The 27,733-nt window shown below is 40.9% G+C and overlaps 1 protein-coding gene across 1 annotated transcript in view; it reads left to right on the top strand.

Annotated features, from left to right (window-relative positions):
* LOC138504722 (embryonic protein UVS.2-like) overlaps window positions 1-18,475 on the top strand; it is a 60,385-nt gene extending 41,910 nt beyond the window's left edge. Inside the window, exons 10-13 of the mRNA XM_069625259.1 lie at window positions 2,257-2,482; window positions 10,400-10,518; window positions 12,768-12,990; window positions 18,130-18,475. Of these exons, the coding sequence (XP_069481360.1) occupies window positions 2,257-2,482; window positions 10,400-10,518; window positions 12,768-12,990; window positions 18,130-18,143 (582 nt within the window). The 3' untranslated portion in view covers window positions 18,144-18,475. The remainder of the gene's footprint in view (window positions 1-2,256; window positions 2,483-10,399; window positions 10,519-12,767; window positions 12,991-18,129) is intronic.
* The last annotated feature ends 9,258 nt before the right edge of the window (window positions 18,476-27,733 follow it).

Below are 27,733 nucleotides of genomic sequence, written 5' to 3'. Positions count from 1 at the left end.
AAGTATGGGGCTGTGGTAAAGTGGAAGTAACTTAATTACCACTGTCTTACCATCATTCTACTCAAACTGACATGCTCACAGTGAGGCCTACACTAGTGCCTGCCACTACCCTACTCCAAGCCAGTCTTCACCTTCCCAACTTGTGAGTATGTTAAGACGAGCATCAAGAAGACCAGAGGTTGTCCATTCAACTTTCACATATGAATTAATCCAAAAAACATGTGCTTGTACTTTCAGAGAGTTATCGCCCACTGCATCTTCCACTTGCTGCCTCTGTCTTGTAACCAAAATGTGAACTGCAGGACAGATTGGTTTAGCAGTATTGTGTTAAGTCAGCCACTGACACTTTGTCATTGCAGCTTTTACTATTTAGAATTGTGTCTTCTCTAATTATGCATGGGGTAGTAATTATGTCGGCACTTTTAACTAGAAAGTTGCAAACTCCCCGCTGGCCAAAATAATCCTGTATTGTGAGCAACCAGATTTGTGTAAGGATACAGAAGTAGTTTGATTCACTGTTTCCTCCTTAATGGGTATTTATGCAGACAGGCTTTGCGTGCCTCTATTCTAACAGAACTGTCAGGAGTGTCGTGACAGAATAAATACCTATGTCGCTCCATTCCGTATATCTCCTCTAATCCCTCCTGACCATTGCATCCAAATGCCTTATACAGATTGTCTTCATACAAAGCAATCAAACAGTGCATCTGATTAACAAAACACACAACCAGAAAACAGTCAATGGGCCTCATTACGACCCTGGCGGAATGGGTTAAACGGCGCCGTAAAAGGCTGTGGTGCCGTTCAACCCGTTCCGCCACATTACGAGGGCCCCTCGCGGGACACGTTAAGCACGCCTGGGAAAACAAGGCGTGCATACCGGGTCCCGCGAGGGGAAGAGGGAGCAAACAACGGGACATCTCGTAATGGCCTGTTGTTTACTCCCTATCCCATTCCCATTCAGCCCTGTTGGGGCTGAAATGGTAATGAGGATGAACCATGTCCGTGTCCTCGAGTGAGGAATTACCGGGCCATCCGAACTCGGAATGGTCCGGTAAGTCCTCATTCCGAGGACACGGATGCGGTTTTCCGGCAGCCATGCCGCCAATAGCGGCATGGCTACCGGCATACCTCGTGATGAGGCCCAATGTATTTTAAAGGCACACTCTTTACTGGGTAGTCCTGCTGCAACGGTGTTTAAGTTAAAACACAAAAACATTTCTGATCATCTTGCAGGTGTTGGCAACAAAACAAATCAGAGAAGTCACTGTCAGTCTGAACACACTTTCGTAAGTATTATCTGTGCCTGACTCATCAAAGCCTCTCCAAGATAGGGCCAAAAATTGCATTTGCTCCTCAAACCCAATCACCCATTAGGAACCAAAGATCCACAGATGAGACCCACCTGGCCACCACCTACATTTATCAGACTGTATCATGGATGAATGTCCTTCATAATAAATCCCTCAAGAATTTGAAAAAAACTACTCAAATTGTTAAGAACATAAGTACACATGCATATATTCAAACGTTTTTTGAAAAACTTCATTTTTACATAGGCGTTTTCTGAGCCCTTATAGGGGCCTGTCTTTTCCTTGCCTCAGCCCGTTGACCTCCTCCTTAAGCCTGTACACAATAACACATCTCCTTACCGTTGCAAGAGGTGACACTCCTGAGAATCTACAGTATCAATTATTCTAAATCTGGGTTCTTCTCTTGCACTTAACACTGAACTGCGTTTCCTGAGATGCTTGAGTTCTTCTTTTTCTTCCTGTTCTTTGTTAACCAGGAATGCTTTGCTCTAGAAATGTACAGCAATTGTTTAACTGCACTCCACTCCAAACTCCTTGTTCTCCATACATGTGATGGCTGATAACCTTGCATTTATTGGCAGGTCCAGTACGTAATTCATGGGGTAATTGTGTTGAAGACTTCATGTTTTGATTTATAAATATCATTGATCTTGTGATATCACTAATGTTGATGTCATTGGATTTAGAGCTCAAATGATGTCATATGATGCTGAGTGATAAGTGGGCCACAGGTGCAGTGCCTCTTTGGCTACCTGTGGCATTCTATTTAATTGACAAAACTGGTAGCCATTATTTTTTATTTGTTTGTTGGTTTGTTATCTGAACTTTAAGAATCAGTAGTAGGCGAATTATGCATGTGTGCACTTATATAGAGCAGTCTGAGAAAGAGTTTTGGAGTCAGTTTAAGTGTTGCTCGTCTCATTTGACAATTTTGTCTCTGCAGGTATATTTGAAATTTGATGCCTTTGATCTCCAGTCCTCCACAGACTGCACCTCAGACTATGTTAAAATCTATGATGGAGGCAGCGATGCATCCCCAGTCTTACTGAACAGAGCATGTGGAACTGGCAAACTCCCACCTTTTACTTCTTCTGGAAGTGTGATGTTGGTGGAGTTTAAGACTGATGGCTCCACCACAGCCAGTGGCTTCAAGGCTTCCTTCAGTACAAGTACACTTCATTCTCATTACACATCAATGCACAAAGAAATCAGCAATTGGCTTACAGTGTGATTCACCTGGCAGTTCCTGTAACCTGCTGCATCACATTAGTGTCTTCACTATATTCTTTTGAAAGCATGACATTAGACTTGTGATTGTGTGTGGATCTCTGTAGCACAAGCTCATCTATTCTATCTTCAGGTATGCCCTGTGCACCACCAGAACATTTTACCTTGGGGTATGTGATTTCTAAGTATAAGGTACGAAGGACGACTTCACATCCCTATTAAAACAAGGGCATTAAGGAGTTTGTTGGGTGTCAGTTGCATTGGAGGCCACCCCCAAAGCACTAAGTCTTTTAGCACCAGTGGAGCGGGAGTTGGCATGGCCTATCTTTAAAAAAAGATGGAGCACTGTGGGTCTGAATTTGTCATCTGAAATATTCGGTGCAGCCATGCTGCTTTCTGGAAGCCTCGTCAGCTTGGTTTGGCACGAGAATATGTGAGGGGGCTGGCACATGCAGTGACCAAAGACCAAATGACCATGGGGGAGAGGCAGGAAGCATGAAAAGCTGGGAAGAACCTGGGACACCTCAGGACAAGATGAAGCTGGCTGGAAAAGCAAAGGACCGACAGAGTATTCAGGAACCTTCTGATTTGCAGAGTCAGGCAGAAAAAGAGGATTATGCACAAATATTGGGTAACAGTGTCAATCATTTGCTCAGAATCCCCAATCCTGATTAGATGAGCCAAAGAGAATATTTGGAAAGGTTGATATTGTTTGCTTCTAATAGCTGGCATACAGCCTACATTGTGTTACTAAAAGTCATATAATGGGGTGGCTGGAGTGTGTAAATGAGTACACTTATGTGGCTCTTAGAGCAATAAACACATATGTTTATTTTTTAATAACTGATCAAATATGTTGACGGAAATCTTTGTTCTTTGAGGTCAATGAAAAAGGAGCAGAAAATGCTTTAAAAGTGAAAATGTATGGATACCATGGAAAAAAGAAATAGGACATTTTCAAAACATTCAGAGCCTTCATTTTTATTTCCATAGCAACCAGCTGCTTGTGTAGACATGTGGTATGAGGTTGAAGGCCAAACACAAAATTGCTGCAGGTACATTCTTTTCTTAAAATGTCAAAGTGAGGTTTGAAGATAGGGAGGGATAGCAGGCAGAAAGCTCAAAACGAAGGTTCACACAAGTAGGTAAAGCCTGCGAAGAAATGAGGTGTACTATTGTATGAATTAATGTCGCCATTGGCAAATAGTATGAGCAAACAGTGACCATTGATGGTGTGTAAAAAGTAACTTTTCCCATTGTATGGAAGTAGTGCAGCATGAACCAATGTTCTGGGACCCTAGCAGGTCTTTTCCTCTATCCCCCATGTGCTTCCTTCTTCGAGTTGATAAACCCTAACTAAGATATGATGCATGGCCTTGCTGAGCTACTCTGTGCCTAAGGAGAAGTGAGATGGTGGCAAGATGGCGAGGTGAGGCGACAGAGGTGGCATGTGCTAAAGGTAAGATTGTTTTCTCTCTGGCTTCGTGCCAGTGTGACGATTTCACATCAGATTCCGGTGCTGATGATGCCCATGGTGTCCTCCCTCTATTTTGAGCTCATCTGAGAAGGGGTCTGATACACAAGCCCAGTAGGTAGCAATGGTGCTCACTAACATCCCTCAAAAAGGAATAAGCTATATTGCGGTTTGCCCTTGCCCTGGCTGTGGAGGAGGCTTAATATTTTATTAACAACATTCTATATTTGCTAACTTTCTCGTGCATGGTCCAGCGCAAGGTAAGTGCAAGTATGAAGAGGAAAGTTACAACCCGGCTCACATTTCCACCAGTTACAAATAAAAGGGTAACGACAATAGAATCTGGAAAATGCACCAAATATTCTATTGCTGTGAAAAGGAGGTAGTAAAGCAGGGTGTTGCCTATCTGAGCAGTATGTATGGGATTTCCTTGTCCACCTCCAGTGAGCCTCTCAAGCCTGGCAAGTTGTTCAGCTCCAATGTAGCAGTGATTATGGACAGTATAATTGACCTATCCAAGAAGGAACCCAGACTTTATAGCGGCACAGCAAAAATACACCATGTTAGATGAAGTGTAGGATGAGGGGAATTTCAGGGAAATGTCACCTGAATGAATGAGCAACTGTGGTGGTACTGAGACCCCTGCACCATCACCATCAGTGCGGTCAATGTTTGTTGGTTACAACAGACACACACAGTCACTGCTAACCTGTTGCCGGACTCCAGGTCCCAAACTTCAGAAATAGAGCTGTTCTGACTATCTTGTTCTTTTGTTATTGTGTGAGACAGAGAGAAAGGGAGATAGAAATTAAAGGGGAAGCGATACATCCTCTCTAGCCCACCCTATGCACTGAGAGGTAATCTGCCAAAGAAGTAAATGAAAGTTGAATGGATCAACAAATCTGGAGAGTCAGAAGAAGCCACATATATAGCAGCCTTGGAGATGGGAATACAACATAATAAGGAATGGATCCCTGCAAAGATACCCTACAAATCTAGCACAGCTGGAGATATTAAGTGTGTTGAGAGTACTGGGAACTGTATTTGCAATTGTTCCTATATTTTGGCAGCATTCAAGATTGACCTTCACCATAGATATGGCTGCCTTATCTAGCAAGGTCAACTTACTGGAGAGCTCGGGGTTGGGTGCTTACCAACTATCTATAACGAAAATGGTGATTGATGTTCTAAAACCAATGTTAGACAAGGTGAAAAAGGAGCAAAGTTCTTATAATCCGATGTATGCAGACTGATGAACAAGCACACCAAGTTATAGGATGAAAATGCTAGATATCAAGGAATGTTGAATTTGTTCCATCTCCATCCTTGAGGGGTATCACCCATGCAGTAGCATCTCAGTTAAGGCACAAAAGCCAAAGTGGATGATCCAAGAGCTCAACCCTCATTTAGCACCACAGGAAATACTTCTGGCATGTCTGAGCTAGAGAAGGTGGAGTCTTGTAGGCGGGCAAAGTCAGGGGCCCAGCAGAATTTAGGAGGAGAAGATTGAGGATAAATCTCAAGAAAACAATGATACCTCCACATGGGATGGCATTGGTGGCAAAGCAGGAATCGTGGGTTTCCAGACTGCATCCACAAGCTGTTCCCCTGGTTCTTGTTTTCGTGGTGGTCCCACCATTGAGAGTACACTAGATCGGGGGAACTCTTTCATTAATATGCAATGGGATGCATTATATCAACACAATGGGCCTCATTACAAGTCTGACGGTAGCCATGCGGTTAAAACCGGCAGGTTGCTGGCACCAGGCTTGCCAGTACAGGTCTCAATGGGAATGGGGAACAAGGAAGCACTAGCATTGTTAATAACGGTGCCTGTGCTTTCATGTAGGTCATGTAGACCTGCCAGGCACAGAAACTCCGACAAGCAGACCCTTAGTGTGTCGGTCCAGTAACAACGGTGCTTGAAGGCTTACCGGCACCATTGTTACCGGACTGGCACACTTGCAATGAGGCTCAATGATGGTGGAAATTTGACAACCAAATAATCATGTTTTGATGGACAGCAGAGTTGCATTGGTTGCCAACAGGAACAAAATGTTTGAAGGAGACTGTAGTTATCACACCAGGTCATTGCCTGTCACCAAACAAATAAGAATAATTATGAATTGCACCAAAGCCCAAATGACCAATATTAAGGCCATCCCATCAGGCTTTTTTGCTGTAATTATGAGAAGAGGCCACACAAATGTCCAGCAAAGAATGGTGCAGATGGCATATGGTGATCAAACAAACTTTGATTGGACATAGGGAACAGTTGTTGGTCTCTGGTGAAACACAATTTGTTCTACAAACCCTTCATGTGATCAAAGGAATATGGCTCAAAAAGACTGTTGAGAACCATCAAATAAATATATTGGCTGATCAGTGGAACATCAGATTCTATTCAACAGTACTGTGTGTAAATAGATTGAGGAGAAAAATGATCTGGACATGGTTGATTGACTCCACTAGCATAGTGTAAGCCAAACAGCAGGCATTCTTAAGGAAGGTAGAGCAGTAACTGTATGGATTGGAAGTTGGAATATTGCAGGACTTTCCTCAATAATGATTGATGATTGATGAAGTAATATTAACCTTTGTGAGCTCATTGCATGTTGTGTTGCACCAGGAAATGTGGTCCGAAAGTGAAATAGAAAGGGCTGAGAACATAAAATGGGAAGAATGCCCGGATGTCCCTGGGTGGTGAATTTACAAGGTGGGATTGCAGTAAATTAATAACAGAACTTATTGTGTGGCATGAATAGAGGATTGGTACAGGGTGAGAGATGTGAGGGTTGTAGAGCAATCAAAATGAGACTATTATCCCTTGTTTTTTTCGTATGATCTTAGTATGGATGTAATTTGGAAGCCTGATAGCTGATTTAACTGTCCTCAGTTCCAGTTCTGGAGTAAACAATATAAGAGCATTACAATGGTCAAACTCTCACTTTGGTCATAAGTGGACCCTGTTTAACATCTCAACCGCTAACACGTGATGGGACACTAATATCACTCAGGGGTTTATTAGAAACCACACATTGCTTTTCAACCTTGATTTCTGGCCTGGTCTGAGTCTGAGTCCTCTTCTGGCGAGGGAGATCATACAAAGGAGAAGGAAACAGCGTGTGCGTGTGTGATATAATGAAGCATGTAGAAGACACAAAAAAAAAATTCTGGTGGTGGTAACGAATGAGACACAAGACACGGTAGGTATATTGGCAACAAGGTATGTAGCTGCAAAAACTTAAAAACAGGGAAAGAAATAAATGCCCTGAGAGGCATTGAATGAGGCAACCCCAGGTGCCAGATACTGCAGAGATTGTATCACAACAGCAGAGACTACAAATGGCTCAGAAGAAATGCTAGGTCCTTACTGCAATATAATGGAGACAGTATGGGTAAAGTATTTTGTCATATTGTACAGATCAACATTTCTTAGGGAAGTACAAAGTGAGAGTGCTAGTGAGGAAATGACTACCCCAGTTGAAAGAAGCATATGAACTTCAAACTTTCATAATGAGAAAGTTAAAGAAGCACTTATTAAAGCGGCAGGCGGAAAAAGCCTAGGTCCTGATTATTGACCAGTTGATGCGTATAAAATCGATTTAGGGTTTTGGCTTCCAAATCTAACAACATTATTTAATGCAATTGGCAAGGACATTATTGTTTCTAACTCCTCGAAGCAGGACATATCTGTCCCATTGGGTTAGAGGGGACCCAGGATCCTATCATACTAAACCTTTACTGGATGAGGTAGCCAAATAATTTGGAAGACTAATACTTACTTGTCTCTTAGATTAGGCACATGTGACCAGCCTCAAAATCTACATGTATTACCTGGCAAGGTGTTTCTTGGACAGGGAATCCCAATATTATTGGCATTCATTGACCTAATGTCTGCATTTGATTTGAAGTTGAAGTTGATACTAGGAGTTGACTACTAAAGTCAGGCATGGTCTTGATGCCAAGCTATTAGCACCTACCCCTTCCTTCTCGGAGAAAGGAGTATGAAAAGAATGCATTTGCGCACCACTTTTTTCCATCAATGACTTGGATCTAGAATGCACTATTGTTAGTGATTTGCACAGGTTTTCTGGTCGTCAGCGTATATTATTATTATATGCAGAAGATGCAGATGTATTACCATGTACTCTGAAAGCCGTTTACATTGTCATTAATACATGTTCATAGTTCATGGACACACATAGATCATCAGTGAACGTCACAAAATCGAAACTGATGATGATGGGGAGAAGAAAATTATTGACCCGTGCATTTGGTGTAAGAAGCAAAAATTGGAGTGGGACAATTAGTATGATTATCTATGTATTACCTTTTCAAGATCACTATCATGGGGGAACCATATTGAGAAGGCATTCACTTGCTGAATGTTACGTGTTAACAGAATAAAAACGGTGGAAACTGTAGCATATGGGGCTGGCACTTGGGGCACTCCATGTCTTCTCAATTGGAAATGTGTGAAAATAAGGTCTTCCAGAAAGTACCAGGGGTATCAAGGGGGACACCAACATTTTCATTTCAGGTAGAATTTGAATCCATGTGCCTAACAGACTATTTGAGGCTGAAACCACTTTTGATATGGGTGTCAGTCTGAAGTAATTCCCAGACTCCTTTAACACATAATATTCTGAATGATGTATGTGCAAGTGATGTGACAAAACTGATTCCATTGTTAGGTTATGTCAAAAAACAATTGACTATCTTGGGCCTGGTGGCATGGTTTGAAAATTCATCATAAATGAGTATAATTTTGAAAAGTATATTAAAAAACATTTGCCATTCATTTTGTAAAAATGGAGGAACAAGAGTAAGTGAAGCTGGGGGTGCAAACTCAAGCTATTTTGAATTACACAAGGATCTGCAAGCCGTTTTTACTCTTGTTGCACAAAGATATGGGTGTTAGCTTATAACAAAATGTAAGAAAATTCAGATGTAATATGGTACTGCAGAAAAGAGAATTATGCACGTGATGTAAACCAGAAAATGGTTCATATGGGTACAAAAATTATTCCGTGGTGGTGGAATATGTGGCATATTTCATATTATTTTATTAATTGTACAAGCTTATTTGGGAGAAGAATACACCTTCCGATTTTAAGGGGCATGATTTTTACAGGCTATTTTATTTCCAGTGATGTACAAGGAACTATTAGTATTATATCTATTAGAACTGTATCTAATTAACGCTATGAGAATAGTGCGAGAACCTTTTGATCCTTTTGGTTTGTGATACAACTTGTCTATTTTGATAATATTATTTGGCATTTTATCTTTGTTTTATTAAGTAATGAAGATGACCTTGTATTCAAATTGTTTTAAACTGTTTTAAAAACATAATATCAAGGTTTTCACAAGAGTATTGTCATATTTACTGCATGTTTCCTAATTTCATCTTTTTTGAGCATGTATTTAATTGTATTTTCAACTTGATGACTTTGCATGTTTGCATTTATTGATTCTTATTTTATGGAGTGTTTTTCAATCCAGTAAAGTTAAGTTGAATTGAATTGGCCATCATTGACTGACCATGTAGAAGATTTGGACAATAGGTGTATGTCAGCAATCACTGCAAGATACCAGAGCGATGACTAACTCACACAGCAAAGGCAGTAACTAATGATGGATAATGAACAAAAAAATGTGACAAAGCTGATTAGGTTGTTAATGAGGCGATATTAACCGAGGCGGCCTGCCAACTATTTTGGTAAAAGCCCACCGCCCGCATTAAGGGACCGACTGAAGTGGGGGTGCTTTAATGCAGGAAGAGTTGCCGTTCCCGATAGGGATGGCCCACCGCTGAGATTAATAGCGTCATTATCAACATGTAGTTTCCTACCCATGTGCTAATGGTGTTTTTTCTTTAAAAATAATAAAATGTCCATTGCTGTACGCCTCAGCGCTGTGCAGTGCTGCTGTCAGTGAAGTCAGTTTACCATATTCTGTGATGTCATCAGCATTCGCAACAAAGGTATATTTCTTTTTTTTTCTTTGATAAAAAAGACACCATTAGCATCCGTGTAGGAAGGGAAGGGGCGCTGACTGGCCTGGCAGCTCGGAACGCGGGCTTGTCCCATACAGTACAGCCTGCGATCCAAGTCTTCTGACTGGCCAGCGTAACCTCCCAGTTTGCTAATGGATAGTATTCTGGTGCTTTATGTTAATGTGACTTAATTGAAGAAGGTTTAAGAACAGACCTTTTACCGGCTGCTTAGTGACAAGCAAGCATACATACCTTTTATATCTCAACTTGGTTTTAGAGACACATTTGGCAAGGTTGTGGTCACGTTTTTGTGGTTATGTTGTTGATTTAGGTCAGAGTTGACAAAAATGCATATTTTATTTTATTATTTTAAATATTTCTCAGCACAATGTGGAGGTAGCTACCTTAGCGCACCAGGGACCATTACTTCACCGAACTATCCCAGCAACTACCCACCTGGAAGGGACTGCACCTACATCATTATGGCTCCAGTGGGATATAAGGTAAGTTCAATGTATACTATCACCAGGCACATTTGTAAAAATCACTGCTCAAAGCCAATCATGTGAGCATGGCAAGCAGCACACTCAATCAAAAGTAAATGCTACCTGGCATGCCAGCAATCTAGGCAGCATTTGTTCACTTTGCACTGAGGAGAGCAAATTTGAAGGGCAAAATGCAGCATACAGGCTTGTACGCTGTATTTTGCCCTTTACATTTGCACTCTGCAGTGGAAACCACAGAAAATGGAGCGGCTTAGACCCACTTATGTTAAAGTGCAAATTTAACAGATCCCGCTGTCATATTGCACATTTTTTCAAAATGAGCTCCTAAGTGTTCAAGTTAGAACACATGAAAGGGTTTTCTCAGAAGTCACAGCAATCTTTTGGAAAAGCTTCTTTAGATGGCCATCTTATTTTTTGTCGGTACCTCAAAGCATTGGTTTCACTCCAATGAAGAGCTCCCTTAATAGTTGAATGAGATATCTGCAGACGCTGATAATGCCCCCGGAAAATATATGTTGAGTGGGTAAAATATCTCTCAACACCAGAGGTTTTAGAGTAGAGGCAGTGGAAAGAGGCTACTTTTCGAACAATGAATGAACATAAAAAATAACCATCAAGCAAGTAGCACCCCTTTTTAATTTCAATAGGATAATAAAATATGACTATTATAGTATGTCACCCATGAGCCAATAAACGTGATAGCTTGTATTATTGGACCAACACAAATGTAAAGATGACAAATAGACTGAGGAGCTTTCAACTAAAACAAAACAACAATATCATGAATCACACACACATGCACTTTAGTTGGCAGGTCAGTGGATATTAAGGACATACATTTTGTCTCTGGCTTATTTATGCTTAAAAATGCATTGATTTTTAATGGTTTCAAGGTGGATAGCTTATGCAGAAGTAATCGTCTCTGACATGAGGAAATGTTGCATGGCAAAAGTTTGAAACATAGCAAGTGTGACTCATCTGGTTCCATGTCATTTCATCGCAGGATGTTTTTCCGCTGGGTTTTTTAACGTGATTTTTTTACGAAAAAAGCCTTTCAATTTTGTTTCAATTATTTTCGGGGAAGATCCTCTCCTAACCCCCCCCATTTTCTTTAATTTGTATTCATTCCCAAACACCCACACCCCTATATATATAATTTACTAAACAACCCTAAATAATTAGATGTTGTTTTTTCAAAAATAAATTTGTGGCAAAAAAAAACAGTGAAAAATCATCCCACGATGAAAGGACGTGAACTGACTCATCTCTTCATACTTCTAATGTCGAGATTCCATAAAGTTTGATATTAGTAACAGCTAGAATGACAGTGCTCAAAAGCTGCAGGTAAACCTCATGAAACACTACATACAAATAGACATAAAATGGATTTATGAAAAAAAGAACTAAAAGGAGATTTGAAAAGTGAGTTTCCTCATATTTTGTAGTCAAGATAATGGGCAAACAATGTAATGTTACACTTCCCAGGAAAGGGCAGCCATATGATGTAAAGCTTAGCCAAGTATCCCAATCATGACTACACATGTATTGTCTATTTGGAAGATGTATATGGCATATTGATGGAGCATTTCAGCAGCACATGGAACACAATGGCATTGATTCTCATGCAAGGTTATGTTAAACCATACAGCTACCAGGGTTCCATCTGCTTGCATAAAAAGCCACTTTTCTGACAAATGTTTCACACATTGGGGAGGCTGGGTTTCCTGCAAAAACTCCCCCCACTCCACATTCCTGTTTCCCACTGTCCTTCCATCCTCCCACACATTCCTCCATCTCTATGCAATGCATTAGAGACCCCAGCAACGCTCCTTCTACTATATTCCTTCTATACCCATCACTGATCAGCCTTTGCCCTGATTGCAGCGGTGACTGACGAAACCCCTAGAACTCCACCCCTTTGTCTTCTTTCCTGTTCCCTGTATTGAGCGACTAGTCCCTGTCCCACTCAGACCCACACCACCTCACAAAATCCATTTCCTGCTCAGGCCACACTACACATTTACATACGCAAACAGCAGATGCATTTACTTTGACAGACCCCAATTCAGCAAACTTGGTCTGTCGGGATACTGATTATGTCAAATGCAGGCTAGTCCATTGCCAGAATATGTCAGCATTATACTTGCATTTGAGGCAGCACTTCACATTTCAGCACCAAATCCTCTAAATCGATTGGTTTTGCCAAGGATTATAATATAGACTTTCCTTCTATTGTAACCCTGCAGATCTCGCTGGTGTGCAGTGATTTTCACCTTGAGAACGATGTGAACTGCATGTATGACTACTTGTCTATTTTCGATGGTCCCGATTATTATGCCAAACGAATAGGATCATACTGCGGATCCAGTCTTTTCCCCCCAGTGAGATCCACTGGCAACTCTCTTCTGCTCCAGTTCCACAGCGATGGTGGTGTCCAGTTTGCCGGATTCCAAGTGTCCTACACCTTTGGTAAGTTACATATGATAAAATCACTGACAAAACACTATTCAAACTTGAGAATTCGGAATGTACCATTTGTTTTTTGCCCACATCAAATTTGGAAATACTTGGTCAGCATAGAAACACCCAAAATGCAGTGAATGGAAAGCTTTTAATGAATCAAAACCGCTGTCAATTGATCTGAACAACATTTGGTAGCAATATTATGTCAGCAAGATTCCACATATGGACCAGACACATGCACCACTGTCTTGTGTTTTGCCACCAAGAGAAAAAGCACATTCCAATCTGTGAATCCACGTTCCTTCTACACAAGGGCACAAACAACCCACAGGCATGTTTCAGCTTGTTTACCTATCAGTGTCAGTTAGCATGAGAACTTTGGCAGCATAACCTTTGGACATACCTCCGGGGCTATGAGCACCAGTGAAGCTTGTATGGTTATGCGTTTGTTTCCTTGCATAAGGGAAACAGCCAGGCACTGTAAGCAGAAGTGAATATTTTGGTGTGGCACTAAAGGTGACTTGTATATGATTGTGTTTCCTTTCTGTAACAAAACTTTACACATATAAATAATCCAACAATCAACTTGATCCACAATATGACTAAACAAATACGATTATTCACGCAGTCTATACTATCAAAATTAATCATCACACAGTCTAAAAAACGTATAGCACAATTGCACTTAGCAACTAATATACTTTCTCAATAAAGTGAGACTGTGCAACAGATTCAAGATCAAAACCATGATCTAAAATTCTTCATTAGAAATTACACCTAGCAGCTGATATACCTGCTTAATAAAGTGAGCAAGTACTATAATAACAGTGTTGTTACTACCAACAACAACAGGGCTCATGTCAGATACAAATCTCTGCAACCAACAATCTCTAGGACAGACTTTTTATGACATTCTGAAATCAGATGTTTCCATGACTCTTCTTTGGCCTTACAGAGACGACAACCTTTGTCTTTATGCAGGAGCCCTCATCGAGGGCCCATTGCATCCAAGGCGCACATGACGTTTAGCCTAAATCTAAGGTATGTCATTCTGACCCCACGAGAAATACCCAGACACTGTATTAACTCTCTTATTTACGTAATCATAATGATAACATTTCTTGTACTCTTGTATTTTCTCACATTGCTTAGACCAATCCCACACCTTTATCAAATGTGGGTTGGCTAACACATCTTCACAAGTAGTGAATATTTTGTTCAAAGTTGTTAGACATTCTAGATACAGTTTATCCAAGCTTTCTTATGTGCCTGTTAGTCTGATATTTCTCAAATCCTCATATAGCGATTGCTTAGTGGGATTCACGATTTTGTTAAATAGTGATACTGGTTTCAATAAGGTTCGTAGAGGTCCCCAATGTATGTATGCTGAAAAGAAATATACAATTGTTGGTTTTACAATGTACCTACTCATTCATTTCCTGTTTTAATTTCCGCTAAAACCGCTCTTGGAACTTCCCATTTCTACCACCTCCCTTTAATGTTTAACCATACCACGTGATATGGAGTTTGGGTTGCAAGGGAGGTTTGCTCCATTGTGTATTTTTTCTTCAGTTTTACAACATTCACCCGTTAATAATCAATCAATTTTCATCAATCACGTTTTTTTTTGTGAATCCAAAGAGGTGCTGCACAACACTACCTAAGAAGAGATGGATTTTATTACAAATTATGTTTTTTGCATATTTGGGATTGCACCATGACCTGTGTGCAGCAGACACTAACTGAACCTGACCCTGGGGGTGGCTGTTTGCAATTTGCGGTAGCGTAATTAGCACCTTCCCCATTCCCATAGAGCCCTATGGGGCAAAAATGGGAATGGGGAAGGGCAATGGTGGAAGGGGGAATTACCGCCCCGCCAACCTTGGAATAGGGCGGTAATTCCCCTTTCCACCAAGGCAGTGCCGGTATTTTACCGGCATGAACCATGGTGCTAATAGCGCCATGGTTCACCGCCATCCGTGTAATGAGGCCCATTGTCTTTGCAGGGGAGTATACCAAGATGTACAAGAAAGTGAAATATACATTGGAGAAACCTGGCAAGAGAGTATACAAGGAGTTTTGTAAGTTGGGATAAACCTCGCAGGAGAGTATACCAGGTGATTTGAGAGTCTGGTACCTGCACCCAAATTGTAACAAGAAATTATGTTAGAGGACATGACAGGAGAGCAGACCAGTTGTTTTATGAATCAAAGAATCTGAAGGACGCTTCATGCCCTTAGGATTTTGAACTGCATTTGTAGTATTTTTGAAAAGAGAATCCCAAGGAAGATTCATGCCCTTAGGTTGTTGACCTGCATTGGATTTTGAAAGGACTTGGGGAAGGGAAGTACATTACTGTGGAGTGAGTTGCAACACCAGGAGAAGGGGGTTATCCCCCCTCTTCAGCTAAAACGAACTTGATTATTCTTTTGAACTTTTGTTTTTCTGGAGAAACACCCGGGAAGGGAGTGATTACCTGGAACAGTGAACATTGTCCATTTGGAGCCTTTGTTGGATGTACACCATTTTGTTGAACTTGATCATGTGTGCACTTTTCAAACCAAAGACAATTAATTTAGCAGCTTAGAGTTACTTTTAGACTAAGAGGGCTAGGATAGGAGTTTGGGCATAGGACATTTTTGCTTTGGACATCGTGACACAGGACATCCCCTTAGTTTTTGGTTGAGGTAGGGGAATACTTCCTAGATTAGGGACATTTTCAACCCCTTTATTATTTAAACAAAAGATTATAGCAATCATCATGAGTCCTCTGTATCTGCATCTAATTTCTGGTCCCTCACAGTACAGAGTATGAACATTGGTGTCACCATATTGAGGTTAGCATTGTCCACACTGAACAGTATATAATTGTAGTCCCCTAGTGGGCAAACAAGAGAAAGGGTAACAGAAAGGCCCTGTGTCCTACCTTTTGCTAATAGGGTTCACTGCAGTTGCTGTCTTTGGTCGGGTGGGGGCCATCAGTATGTATTTGACCAGCAGAGAATTCCACCTACGTTAAGGCTGCATTGACTTGAGGAACCAATGTGCACAGAATTAGGAGGCATTTTTGGATCCTTGAACTATAGTGAAGCCTCACGTATACGCCTATAGTATAGGTATGTTTAAAGGATATGTAAGAAATATCTTTGCTGGAGCAGTACAGTACTAGGATTTTATAGTATCAAACATCGGGGAACTAAAGCTATGTTAAACTCCAAGCTCTAATAACCATGAATTGGATTCACCCTATGCTTTCAGATGCACATTTGCCTATAGACTGGCTTGGGAACCCACAATCTTGTAGAGGCTTAATTGTGTTCACAAACAAGTAGATGTTTATATGACACCTGTGATCCTCAAACCTTCTTAATATAACCACAGACTCTATCAGTCCATATTATTTGCTGTCCACAGGTAACCAACTGTGTTCCACCAAACACATGCATACTCCTTCAGACTCTAGATTGGAGAGAGAGAAGTCCCACTTTAATGTTTCATCATCAAATAGTTCACAGAACATACATGCCTGCCTGCACCAATCCAAGCCCAATTATCTAGGAAATCCTTTTCATCAAGGGAACTGTGGTTAGATCCCATTTTGCATAGATCAAGTACTCAGTAATATACCTGAGGGATTGTCTTTGACTTTCTTGTGTTGATACACACGCCTCCCCCACCTGCATCTCCATCAAACGCCATGATGTGCCCTGTATCTGGAATCTCTTTCAGTCTGGAATGATTCTACACATGGTAAAATGAAGGTAGCTTGCACAATACATGGAGAATAGTAGCACCTTTTCTTTCTCTAAGTCCAGTTTTGGAGCCAGCCTTTCAATAGAATCTAAACGGGGTGGATGATTTGCTCATGTTAATGGACAGATGTATTTCAGTCATTTTCATGTAGTATCTGTCAAAAGCCTTTAAGACCATTGATTGTTGTGGGCCTTTGGCCCATTCCTAAAACCTGGAGTGGAGATTGGTGGTTGCATTTTTTAAAGTTCTTTTCCTTCCCAAATTTCCAAAAGAAACCTTTAAATGTGATCTGCAATGTCATGCCACTGTGACTATCCACATTAAGGTCCTGTATGGGTCGATCCTCTGTGTATGCCAAGTCACTGGATACTCTCAAGATGTGAGGAATAATTATGACAAGGGCATGAAGATTTGAGTCCGTTTCCATACCTTCAGAAGCAAAGTTACAATACTTCTTAGAAACAATCTTGTTCTCAACCCTCTCTGCCTATGAAACTAACAACCTATCTGTCTTCTTCTTTACACCACAACGTTGCTAGGGAATGAATTATGATTAGCACAAACTCTGATGATGCCTTTCACATAGCGATTGTCTCAATTACTACCAGGTTGGAATTTCTCCCTCGAGGGGAACTGAAAACATTCCCACTTGTGATTTTACAATCTTAGAATAGTTAGCAATGGCAGTGTTTTCTTGGATCTTATTTTATGAGATCTCTCAGCATCCTTTGGCAACTTTGACCATAATACACTATTACACCATTTGGGAGAGATTGGTCTCAGAGGTATGGTTTTTTGTCTGTTAATTCCTATCTCAACCATTGCCAGCAACTTATGTATACTTGATGTGATACGTCCTCCTTTGCCTGCTCTATTTTAGGGTGTCTCAATGTTCCCCAATTTGTACTTTTGCTTTTGTATTCTTTAAGTATGCCAATGACATTCAGGTTCTGAATAGACTAGATGGTAATTATGAAAATACCTTCACCTGTTTCCTCTCATGCCTATCAGCAGTGTCATGATGAATAAAGAAAAATTTCCTTAAAATCACTAATGTTAAAGCTTAATGCGCTAGTATAGGGAGAGTCTTCCAATCTTTTCGATTTTGAGTTTTCTCTTAAAGCTCAGAGTGGATCTGTCACATCTTGTCTCATCCACCTTCATGTTCTTCATTAGGTCTCTACGTGTCTTTCTCTCAACACTTTGAAAATTATGTTAAGTGTGGTTGTTGTTACCTCCTGTCAGGATTACAGGAAGACTCCAAATTATTATTTCTTGTTTAGTATTTCTACAATTTATACAATGTTCCATTGGCCTCTTAAGTGAGTCATTATCCAAACTACAGAAAAGAAATGTAATGTTTAAGTATTGTTTTCTGTTTTTTTCTCACAGTTTCATCTCCCTGATAGAGAAATCGATGCATTGTGGGCTCATGAAATGCCACTCCCTGAGAGTTTGTTTGTTCCGTAGAAAGAAGATGCCATGATGATCATTTAATCGCTAAATGCATTTGCTTTGGTTTTCTGAAGTGTTTAATGATTAGCTTTAATTATCCTGCTCTTAGCTAGGCCTAACTTGTTTTAATTGGCTCATTCTCCATGTATGTGGCACAACTACATTTCTTCTTCTTCTGAATTTGATGATGTAATGTAAACTGCCTCCCTACAATCTGTTGATTCAAACACATATTAAAGTGAATCTGATATTGCACTGGGTCTTTTCACAAATACATTTGTTCAGAATAAATTGCAGGCTGCACTTTACTAACCAAATACACTGGAAACTTGAAACACAGACAGGCATTGAGATACACAAAGAAGTGTCACAGTTTGTTAAATCTCTGGTATGGAAATATGAAGCTTTCACTTGACAGCATGGATTATTTCTTTGGCATCTTGTGCAAGTAACCTGGAAGTCCAGGAAAAAGTACCCAAGGTACAAAAAACTCTTGGTGAAAATCACCATGGGAGAACAACAACATGTATGTGAGCCAAAAGAATCCAAGGGATCAGCAAGGTACAAATGGTCCAGAGTTTTGGCAGTGAAGGCAAAAGGAAGTTTTACCAATGTTAATGTTAATGTTAAAGGTGTTTATATAGTGCACCCTCACCAACAGAGTTGGTCTCCAAGTGCTCAGGCGGATCTGTGAAGAAAAATGTGGGGGGTGGGTTAGTGGGTGAAGAGGGCGTAGAAAAGTGAGAGGTGGTGTACTGTTGTTAGCTTCAGTTTGGTTTTCACTGTGCGCTGAGCTTGGGTGTGCATATAGGATCAAATCGGGTCCTCGCGTGCTGTTGTTGCGATCTGTGTGTTAATTGTTTGTAGTTGCTGAGTGGTGAAGTCTGTGCGGTTTGCTCTGAGAGAGGCGGTTGTGTGGGTTTTTGTGTGAATTGAGTATGCAGAAATTTGAGGTTTTGGTTAGTAGGTTGTATGTCTCATAATCCCTGTAGTTTAGTATATATCAGGTTGTCATACTGGGTTGGTATATTATTTCTCTTGGTTTACTGATTGTATAGTTTCTGTGGTGATACAGTTGCTGGTTCAAGCAGATTAATTGGCTAAGTACCCCAGGTTCGGTGAGCATTGTTCCCTAGTTCAATAGTGGTATTATTTTATCCCTAACCAGCTCTTTGCTATCTGTTTACTGTCGGTGGTCCATTGGGTGGTATACACTTATCTTCCATTTCCTGACTGTTTAGTTTCAGGGTTGAGGCTGGCCTCCATTTAAGTTTTGACCTTAGTACACCCAGGGGGCGAGTATAATCCCTGCTTTGGTAGTGGAGTTATATTATCAATCCCCCACTCCTTCCTATTTATTACTATCAGTGTTCCATTGCTGCCTGTGCCTTCTAGGGATGCCAGGTGCTATTGCTGGGTCATACTCTGCTATCCCGATTGACCTGGGGTATTTCATGGTATGATTGCTGTGGTTGGTTTTAATCGATAAGTGGGAATGTTACAGATCTGTATGTCCTTATTTTATGAGTGTTGATGATTTAGTGAGTCAGGATATGGTCTTCACTCAGCCTAGTTCCTTTGTGTATGTCCTTATTGGCATTCTTTCAGGTTATGGGGTGATGAGCCATCATTTGAGGAGTTTCCTGAATTGTAGGTGTCCGTATGTTCTTTGGTAGTTCGTTCCAGGTTTTTGGGGCGAGGTGAGAAAAAGAAGATCCTCTGAGTTTCCTCTTATTATATGATTTGGGTTACAATCAATGTCGCTGCTGGATCTGAGTGGCCTTGCAGTGTGTTGTATGTTTAGTTTTCTTCTGAGGAACTCTGCACCTTGGTCCTGGATTGCTCTGTGGGTTATGCTCATTGATTTGAACTTGATCCGCTGTTTGATGGGTAGCCAGTGTAGCGTTTTCAGCGCTGGTGTGATGTGTTCTCTTCTAGGTAGTTTAAGGAGCAGTCTGGCTGCCACATTTTGTATGCGTTGCAGTTTATTTAGGAGTCGTTCAGACAGGCCTAGATATAGGCTGTTGGCATAGTCTAGTCTGGACATGATGAGGGCGATGATGACAGTAGTTTTATTGGTGAATGACACTATAAGTAGGATCCTTTTAACTCATCGCAGGAGAAAGAGAGATTTCTTGATTAGGGCATTTACTTGTGGCTCTAGAATAAGTTTGTTGTCCATCAGGACTCCAAGGTTTTTTACCGTTGATGATCGGGCTGGGGTTTCGCCAAGTTCGGTTGGGCATGGGATGTAGAGGTTGTCTTCTCCGTTTTCTGGTGTGATCATTATTTCTGTTTTGCCTGGATTGAGTTTAAGATAGTTTAAGTTCATCCAGTTGTATATTTCACGAAGGCAGTTCTCTAGTGTTGTGCTGTCTTCTCGTGAGTCTTGTATTTTGTAGATTCTTTGTGTGTCGTCAGCATAATTGTAACAGGTGAGGCCATGTCTTTCGATGATTTTAATTAGTTGTGACCGGTAGATGTTGAATAGTAGTGGCGAGAAGGATGATCTTTGTGGGACTCTGCATGATGATTCTCGTGGGCTTGATTTGTAGGGTTTCATCCATATTGTTTCTGTTCAATTTGTAAGGAAGGCTCTGACCCAAAGTAAGTCGTTGTCAGTGATTCCGAATGCTTGCAGTCTCATGATGAGGATGTCATGGTTAACTGTGTCGAATGGAAAACAATTGCACTGGGGAATACAAAATTTGATTGATGGCTCCTTTGACAACATTATATTTTGGTTGGAAAACGTACAAGTGGAATCAAAGGCCCTAATGAGTTATGTCAAAACCTCTACCACAACTTGTCTCAGAGGTGCAACAACTATGATGGGAAACTGGTAATAGCACATGACATAACATCTTAAATCTACCATAGGCCATGGTCAGGCTCTACTTTCCAGAGATGTGAGTCAGTAGAAACAGCTTAATTGATGCACAGTAAAAGGTTGTGCATCTTGTGACATAATGGAATATAAACATTCTAAGCAGCAAAATAGGAACATAGAACAATATAAATGCTCTTCCCCCCACCTACCGCTGCAGCCTCTTGAACACATTTCCTTCTGCTGCCTACATGCCCAGAGACCCGAACAGAAAAAAAGAATACCACTAAAATGTTGCCCATATGTTATATCTCTAACACATGTCTTGGGGTTTGACCAGGACCAATCATTGCCATTCTATCCTCACTTTTTGGAAGTTAATGAAAGGTTGAAAAAGGTCCTCTGTGATATAGAGGTTTCATAACACAAGAGAAAAGGAAACATTTTTACGATGAAAACAATATCTGGATGGGTTAAACAAAATGGGGGTATCCCTTGTTCTTGGAGGAGTCCAGGTCCTCAGTCCAAAATTCCAACTGCTAGTCTAAAATTCAAGATTCCCAAATTCCAACCAAGTCACTAGCATTCCTTTCAAGACCCTTCTTTTGTCATCAAGAGGTCTGGTTTGTGTAAGATGTATTGCTCCTGGAAAGGTAGTTGGCTTCCAGTGCTCCTTGGAGTAATTGTGACTGCAATGACCAAGTGTGAAATTTTCCTTCACTTGCAGGTCCTTGCCCGTGATAAATTGTTAAGGCATTCAACCTGCCATGGTTTGTTGTATGGGTAGTATTGTTTCCCGCTACCTAACAGCATGTGCTAGGATCTTCAGTTAGTGCTGATGGCCTGCACCTTACAACCCTAATGTGTCCCCACCATATCACTTTTTAACTGTTTTGTGGTTATTTTAACCAGACTGTGCCCTTAAATTGCTCAGCACCCTTAATGGTTCTATCTGTTTGGCTCCTGCCATCTTCAGTTGCCAGGTCTTCAATAAGCTCCCTTTATTTGTCTGAATTTTCCCTGTGAGCATCGTATCACAGTAGTCTTACTGAGCTGACACCTTCTAGTTCATGGCTCTTCACCGAGGTGACACCCTAGGTCCTTGGGCAGTGGTCCATACAAGTCTTGTGAAGTCCTCCCTCCCATTCTAACACCACTATTCTCCCAACCTTTTTTTGTCCGCCTCTTCTGAATATCACTTCCACTCATCCAAACTTTTCTCTCTCTACTGTTTGTTTTTGCCCCTTCCTCAGTAGCATACTTTCCCTTCACCACGTCTCTCCAGCTCTTCTGTCTCTTTAACATAAGCTCCCCTTGATTTTGTGCACTTTTCATCAGAAAGCGACTTGAAACAAAATGCCTTGTATGGGTAATATTGTGATTGGGACAATAAAGCCTATGATTGTCTGTCCTGTTTCTTCCTGATGTCCATGTACCTGATTTCCCCTGGGCATTTTTGCCCACCTGCTCCACTTGTATGTAAACACTCTCCCTCCACAAATACAGGAAAGGAGATGTTTCTGATGTTTAAGGCCACTTTCCCACTATTTAGCATCATGGAAAAAAGTCATGGTCATAGCTACTTCCAGCAGAAAAAAACATACATATACCACTAGGTACCCACCTCTAACACACCGAGAGGTGGCTACTTGTCAGAAATGTACCTCACAGTAGGAATTTCATAGGATTATATCTCCCACCATAGACAAAGAAATGTGTTTAGCATACTTTAATTTTTATATCAAACAACATGGTAAAACAACATAAAAAACCTATTTCCAGCGTTCGTTATTTGTAGAAATACAAATGGGCGGAAGAAGCAGACACCAAAACATTTGCAATGTACAATTATGTTAGTAATGGTGTGTTTTGATCGCATTTTCAATTATACAACAACATGGTATAATAGCGTCAACATTTGAATATGTTTCTAGGGAGAAGGACAACACTGTTGCAGTTTAAAGCTCGTCAGTAAAGTCCAACGCCCCGTCTTCAGGACGCGATAGGTTAAAGAAACACGTTACACTGGCAACATGGCGCCTATGTGTCAGTGTAGTGACCTAAAAAGATAAATAAAAATTGTTTTACTCAAACATGATAAAAATGGTGATGGTGGTGTTTGTGTGCATACAAAACAAGTAGCCAGGTTGCTAATCTTAAAAGTGATTTCTTTTGGTGTGATGGGCAAAGCGATTGTTTTTTTCTGCTGTATCTCTCCTCACATACCACAGCCCCCTTAAAAAATTGAGGAAACCCTTGTGCTCACAACACTTGCTTATCCCACAGCTACTTCCAGACAGGTTGATCCAGTAGGAAAGTGTGCGTGAAACCTGCTGTGTATATGATATGGCATTTATAACACACCTATACACAAGTGTTTCAAGGCACAATATCTTCCATTGTGAATGTATGTGAGCATACTAGCTCTGCCATGGATTTTTGACAACTATCTGTATGAGAGATTGGAAATTAAATCATATGGACATTCTAAACTCCTCCACTAGTCTTATTCGAGGCACCATTCCCTGAACAGGAGGAAACAGGACAGTGAAGATTAATTTAAATATGTTCCAGAGATGGGCTCAACTTCCTGGCCCTGAAATGTGCTTAACCAGTGCTAAAGATTGTTCACATCTGCTGCTAGTGAGACAGGTGCAGGGAAACTCAGTACTACTAATGCTTCACTGAAAAGGCAGTTCCTTCTATTTCTATGGTGAATTTGGCCTTATGGTACAGCACTTTGGTCCGATGTACTCCTCTGATCTGTACCTGCCTCTTAGGGGTAACTGTTGTGGAAACTTCAAATTAGCCCTGACAGTAGGTTGGTGAGTTGCTGAAGCTAATAATGCCCCAGTCCCCATCCATCCGACTTGGCAACATACATCAGGTCATCCATGTCCAGTACAACATATCACCTCCAGGTCCTTGTATTCCTCTTCCACCTCCTGGGGTATCTATGGTGGTGATCACCTTTGGTTCGGTCAGGTGTCATGTGTGTTGAAGCTATAGGTTCTTCCTGGTGAAGATACAGACAAGCAGAAGCAATGTGGTTAGCCTTCTTACAAGAATAACATGTGAAGAGCATGACTAATGACAATGGGAAGGGTTCTAGATGTCTTTATTCTCTGGCCTCTTTGCATGGGAGGGTTCAACTGTGTTCAGGAGTTCTTTTTAGTTGGGTTACCTGCCAGAGTTGAGCTACCTCACATCTTCCCTCTCTACAGAAAGCTTTATTTGAAGGTGGAGATACCACTAGATTGTGTGGAAGATAAGCTCTTTGATGCCCACAGGTGGTCTCAATGACATCCTCAAGGGATCGGTTATACAGTTGTCTGACTACTTAATGTAGGTAAAGAGGCTTGAAATTAGTGATTTGTTCAAGGGTCCAGGTGATTTTTATCTCTGCCAATGTTTTACTCCACAACAATGTAATAATAACATGTTCAACCCTATATGAGACGTGGCAATGGACTTCGTTAGCTGATAAAGTAACTTCCCTGAGTTTTCCCTATGCAATTCACAGTTGTGGCCCACCATTAAAGTATTCATAGATAATGTAATCATATGATCTTGTTCTCTCAGGGTTTAGGCCCTGCTAGGTGACTATTAACTCCACTTCCCAAGTGAGCTAAGGAGTCATGTATTTTTCCCATCTGTCCCAAGCCCATCATGGAGTCTCAGCTACTAATTTAGAGTTCATAAATAAGGACTAAGGGTGTTTTTTTGCTGAATCAGTGATAGGAGGCTTCGCATTCACGCACAGCAATACATTGGCCTAAGAATCAGCTTGGAAAGAACTGCTTTACTTCGATCCTTGACGGAAACACTGCAAATGCAATTAATTTGAGTGAAGCCATTCACGTTCCACATAGCAACTGAGGGTCAGCCCAAAATAGCTGGGAAAGCGACGCTTTAATTCGATCTTTGACGGCAACGCTGCAAACGCAGCATATTCACTGCATAAATTCGAGTGAAGCCATTCACGTTACACATAGCAACTGAGGGTCGGCCCAAAATAGGACATGGTCAAGACACAATATTTAATATAACAAGCCAATAATATGTCATTAAGCCCAGGAATTGATCAAGCCGAAATTGCGCACTTGGACAAAGGCTGGATACAGTGATGTTGTATGTGGATAGTTGATCAATAACAAATGTGTTAATCTGGAATAGGGATTGCATCATTCAAATTTTGAAATAGTGATAATCAAATGTCCTGATGAAGACACAAGGGGTTGAAACATGTGGTGGTTTTTCTGTGGCTTTTCTATGTACAGAACTTCCGGATCTGATAATTTTGTGTTAACTTTGTGGCTTATTAATGTGCTATATTGGCCAAAACACATTTCATGACTTTTCTGTGTATGAAATTTCCGGATCTGACAAGTTTTGTGTTCATTTTGTGGCTTATCAATTTTCTATATTGGTGAAAACACATTTCATGCAAATCTTTGCTGCTTTGAGAAAAATGTACATATAGATTTAGTTTTATATTCTTGGCCCTGTATATATAGTGGCTCCTTTTGAGCCCTCTGTGTCTGAAACAGTATGTCCGCGTTCGAACCGAACCGGACCGAACAGACCTAGCCTTGAGAAAGACCTTCGGGTTGAAACACGTGTCGGCTGACCACATGGGAAATTAAGAATCCCACCCTCACCATGTTTTGGTGCAATTCAAGTAAATAAACAGACCTGGTGCCAAGCAGCGTTGTCCAACACGATTTTTCATCTATTCACTAAGGCAAGATATCCAGGTTATCTACAACTTTCTACCAAATAAAAGAGGTGTGGGCTACACCTCAACAACAACCTGTGATCTTGCCGCAACAACATAAACCAAGGAATCGCCATTATCAGAGCTCAGCTAGGTTGGTTCCAATCTAGAGCCCAACCCCCACCCCCCGTTCTACATATAGATTTAAATTGGCAGCACATGATTAGCTTTCTGTTTGATTTTGACAATCTGGTATCAAAGCTAATAAAAACTCTCACTGTCTCAGGTAACCTTAGTGTCAGTATCATATTTCTATTCTTACGAGGACTCTAGAGCGTGGAGGAGGAGAACAATTGTTTCAGTATTTTCAAACCAGATAGCATGGTGTGAGTTAAAACATTTGGTCTGGGTTTGTGACATTAGCTTTTTCATTTTCCAGGACCTCCTGATTTCATTCTCATGGTTACCCTGATGTCCCATACATTGTCAGGCAGGATGGCTTTATCCTTAGACTTATACTAAAATATCCACTTGGGTATTTAAGTCTTCTTTTTTCTCCCCCTTGGCTGTTGGTACCTTCTCAGTTTCGGCAAAGCTAGACGTCTTGGCTTCTATGAGCTCCCCCTCCTCACTTGGGTCTATTGTCAAATATAGATGACCAGAAGGTGGGCTGCATACTGAGGTGCCCTTGACAATATTTGAATGGACTCTCTTGTAAGTAAATGTGGCCCGGCAGTCCACTATGTCAACCCAGGATCCTGATGATAGACATGCACATCTTTAACTGAGCTAATTTTTTGGTGGTGTAGAGGCGTTCTATCAATTATCAACTTGTATCTGGCTCTGTGGGTCTCACACACAACACCATATATCCTAAACAGGAAGAAGATTCATTGACACACAGAAAAGGTTTCACAGCTTGTGAAATAATGGAAATAATTCCTCACCACAAAAGTATAGGAACACACAAAAACATAAAGGCCCCCCCACTCCACAATCTCCAAGCCAACCTGCAGGGTGGCTGCAAATTAGCACACTCAGAAAGAAAGAATACCATGCAATATTTCCAAGCTTGCTACTCAGTTTGACCTCCTATGTCCCCATGAGCTGAGTGTGACTTGGTTCAAGCCCTGGGATCTTACACTCCCTTTTAGAGATTAAGGACACTCACAACAGAAAAACTGAGCTTTATGTAATCATAATAGTATCTGGAGGGGATAAATCAAATACTGTCTGCCCTTGTATAGATGACTTATGTCCCTGAGTCCAAATGTCTAGGTACTATTCTAGAAAACCATGTTCCCAGAGTGCAAAAAAGTCATCCACTCTCTACAGGCGTCATGGTGCCCTACCACTCCTCCTTTTGCCATGGAGTGGTCTGCTGCTCATAGACCCTAAAACCAGCAGAAAAGCAGGTGTGCTTGCCACATGGATGCAGGGCTCTCAAATGCTCATAATCCGAAAGAGACGCAAAGGACATCATTTACAAAAATAACTCTTTTACTAACTCAATATCATGACTGAATCAAATGGCAGCAAAGAGAAGATTTAAACATTAGAGAACAGACACAAAATAACAGCTTAACTAATTATGAAACAGAAATGTAACTATGTATACCTTAACCCATTGGATACAATGTCTCAGTACATTGATACATGGATTTCCAAATGCAGAAAGTTAGTATGTGCCACGCCAAAATTCCAGTGAAATAATTGTCAGGTAGATTGAGCCCCTACTTGAGCACAGCACTCTCCAGGGCTGATGCTTACCAGGATATTAATGAGAGTTGCCTGAATCCTCCAGATTATGAGCCTTGCTTGAAGAATAAAAGCTTCTCCAGGCATGATGAAATAATTCCTAATGGTAACAGCTATGTGAAAAAATATATCTTTGTAGAAGGGTGGTAAAACACTGTGTTTAGACCTTCAAAATGCCATATCAACTGTAAGTAGGCTCACCTACGATCTTGTCCATACAGCCTGGCATCTGCCTCACG

This window comes from Ambystoma mexicanum, chromosome 11 (genome assembly GCF_040938575.1).
Source record: "Ambystoma mexicanum isolate Mex_15411 chromosome 11, UKY_AmexF1_1, whole genome shotgun sequence".
Lineage (NCBI taxonomy): Eukaryota > Metazoa > Chordata > Amphibia > Caudata > Ambystomatidae > Ambystoma > Ambystoma mexicanum.
The sequence above is the reverse complement of the archived record's forward strand: the minus strand, read 5'-3'. Positions and strand labels throughout refer to the sequence as shown.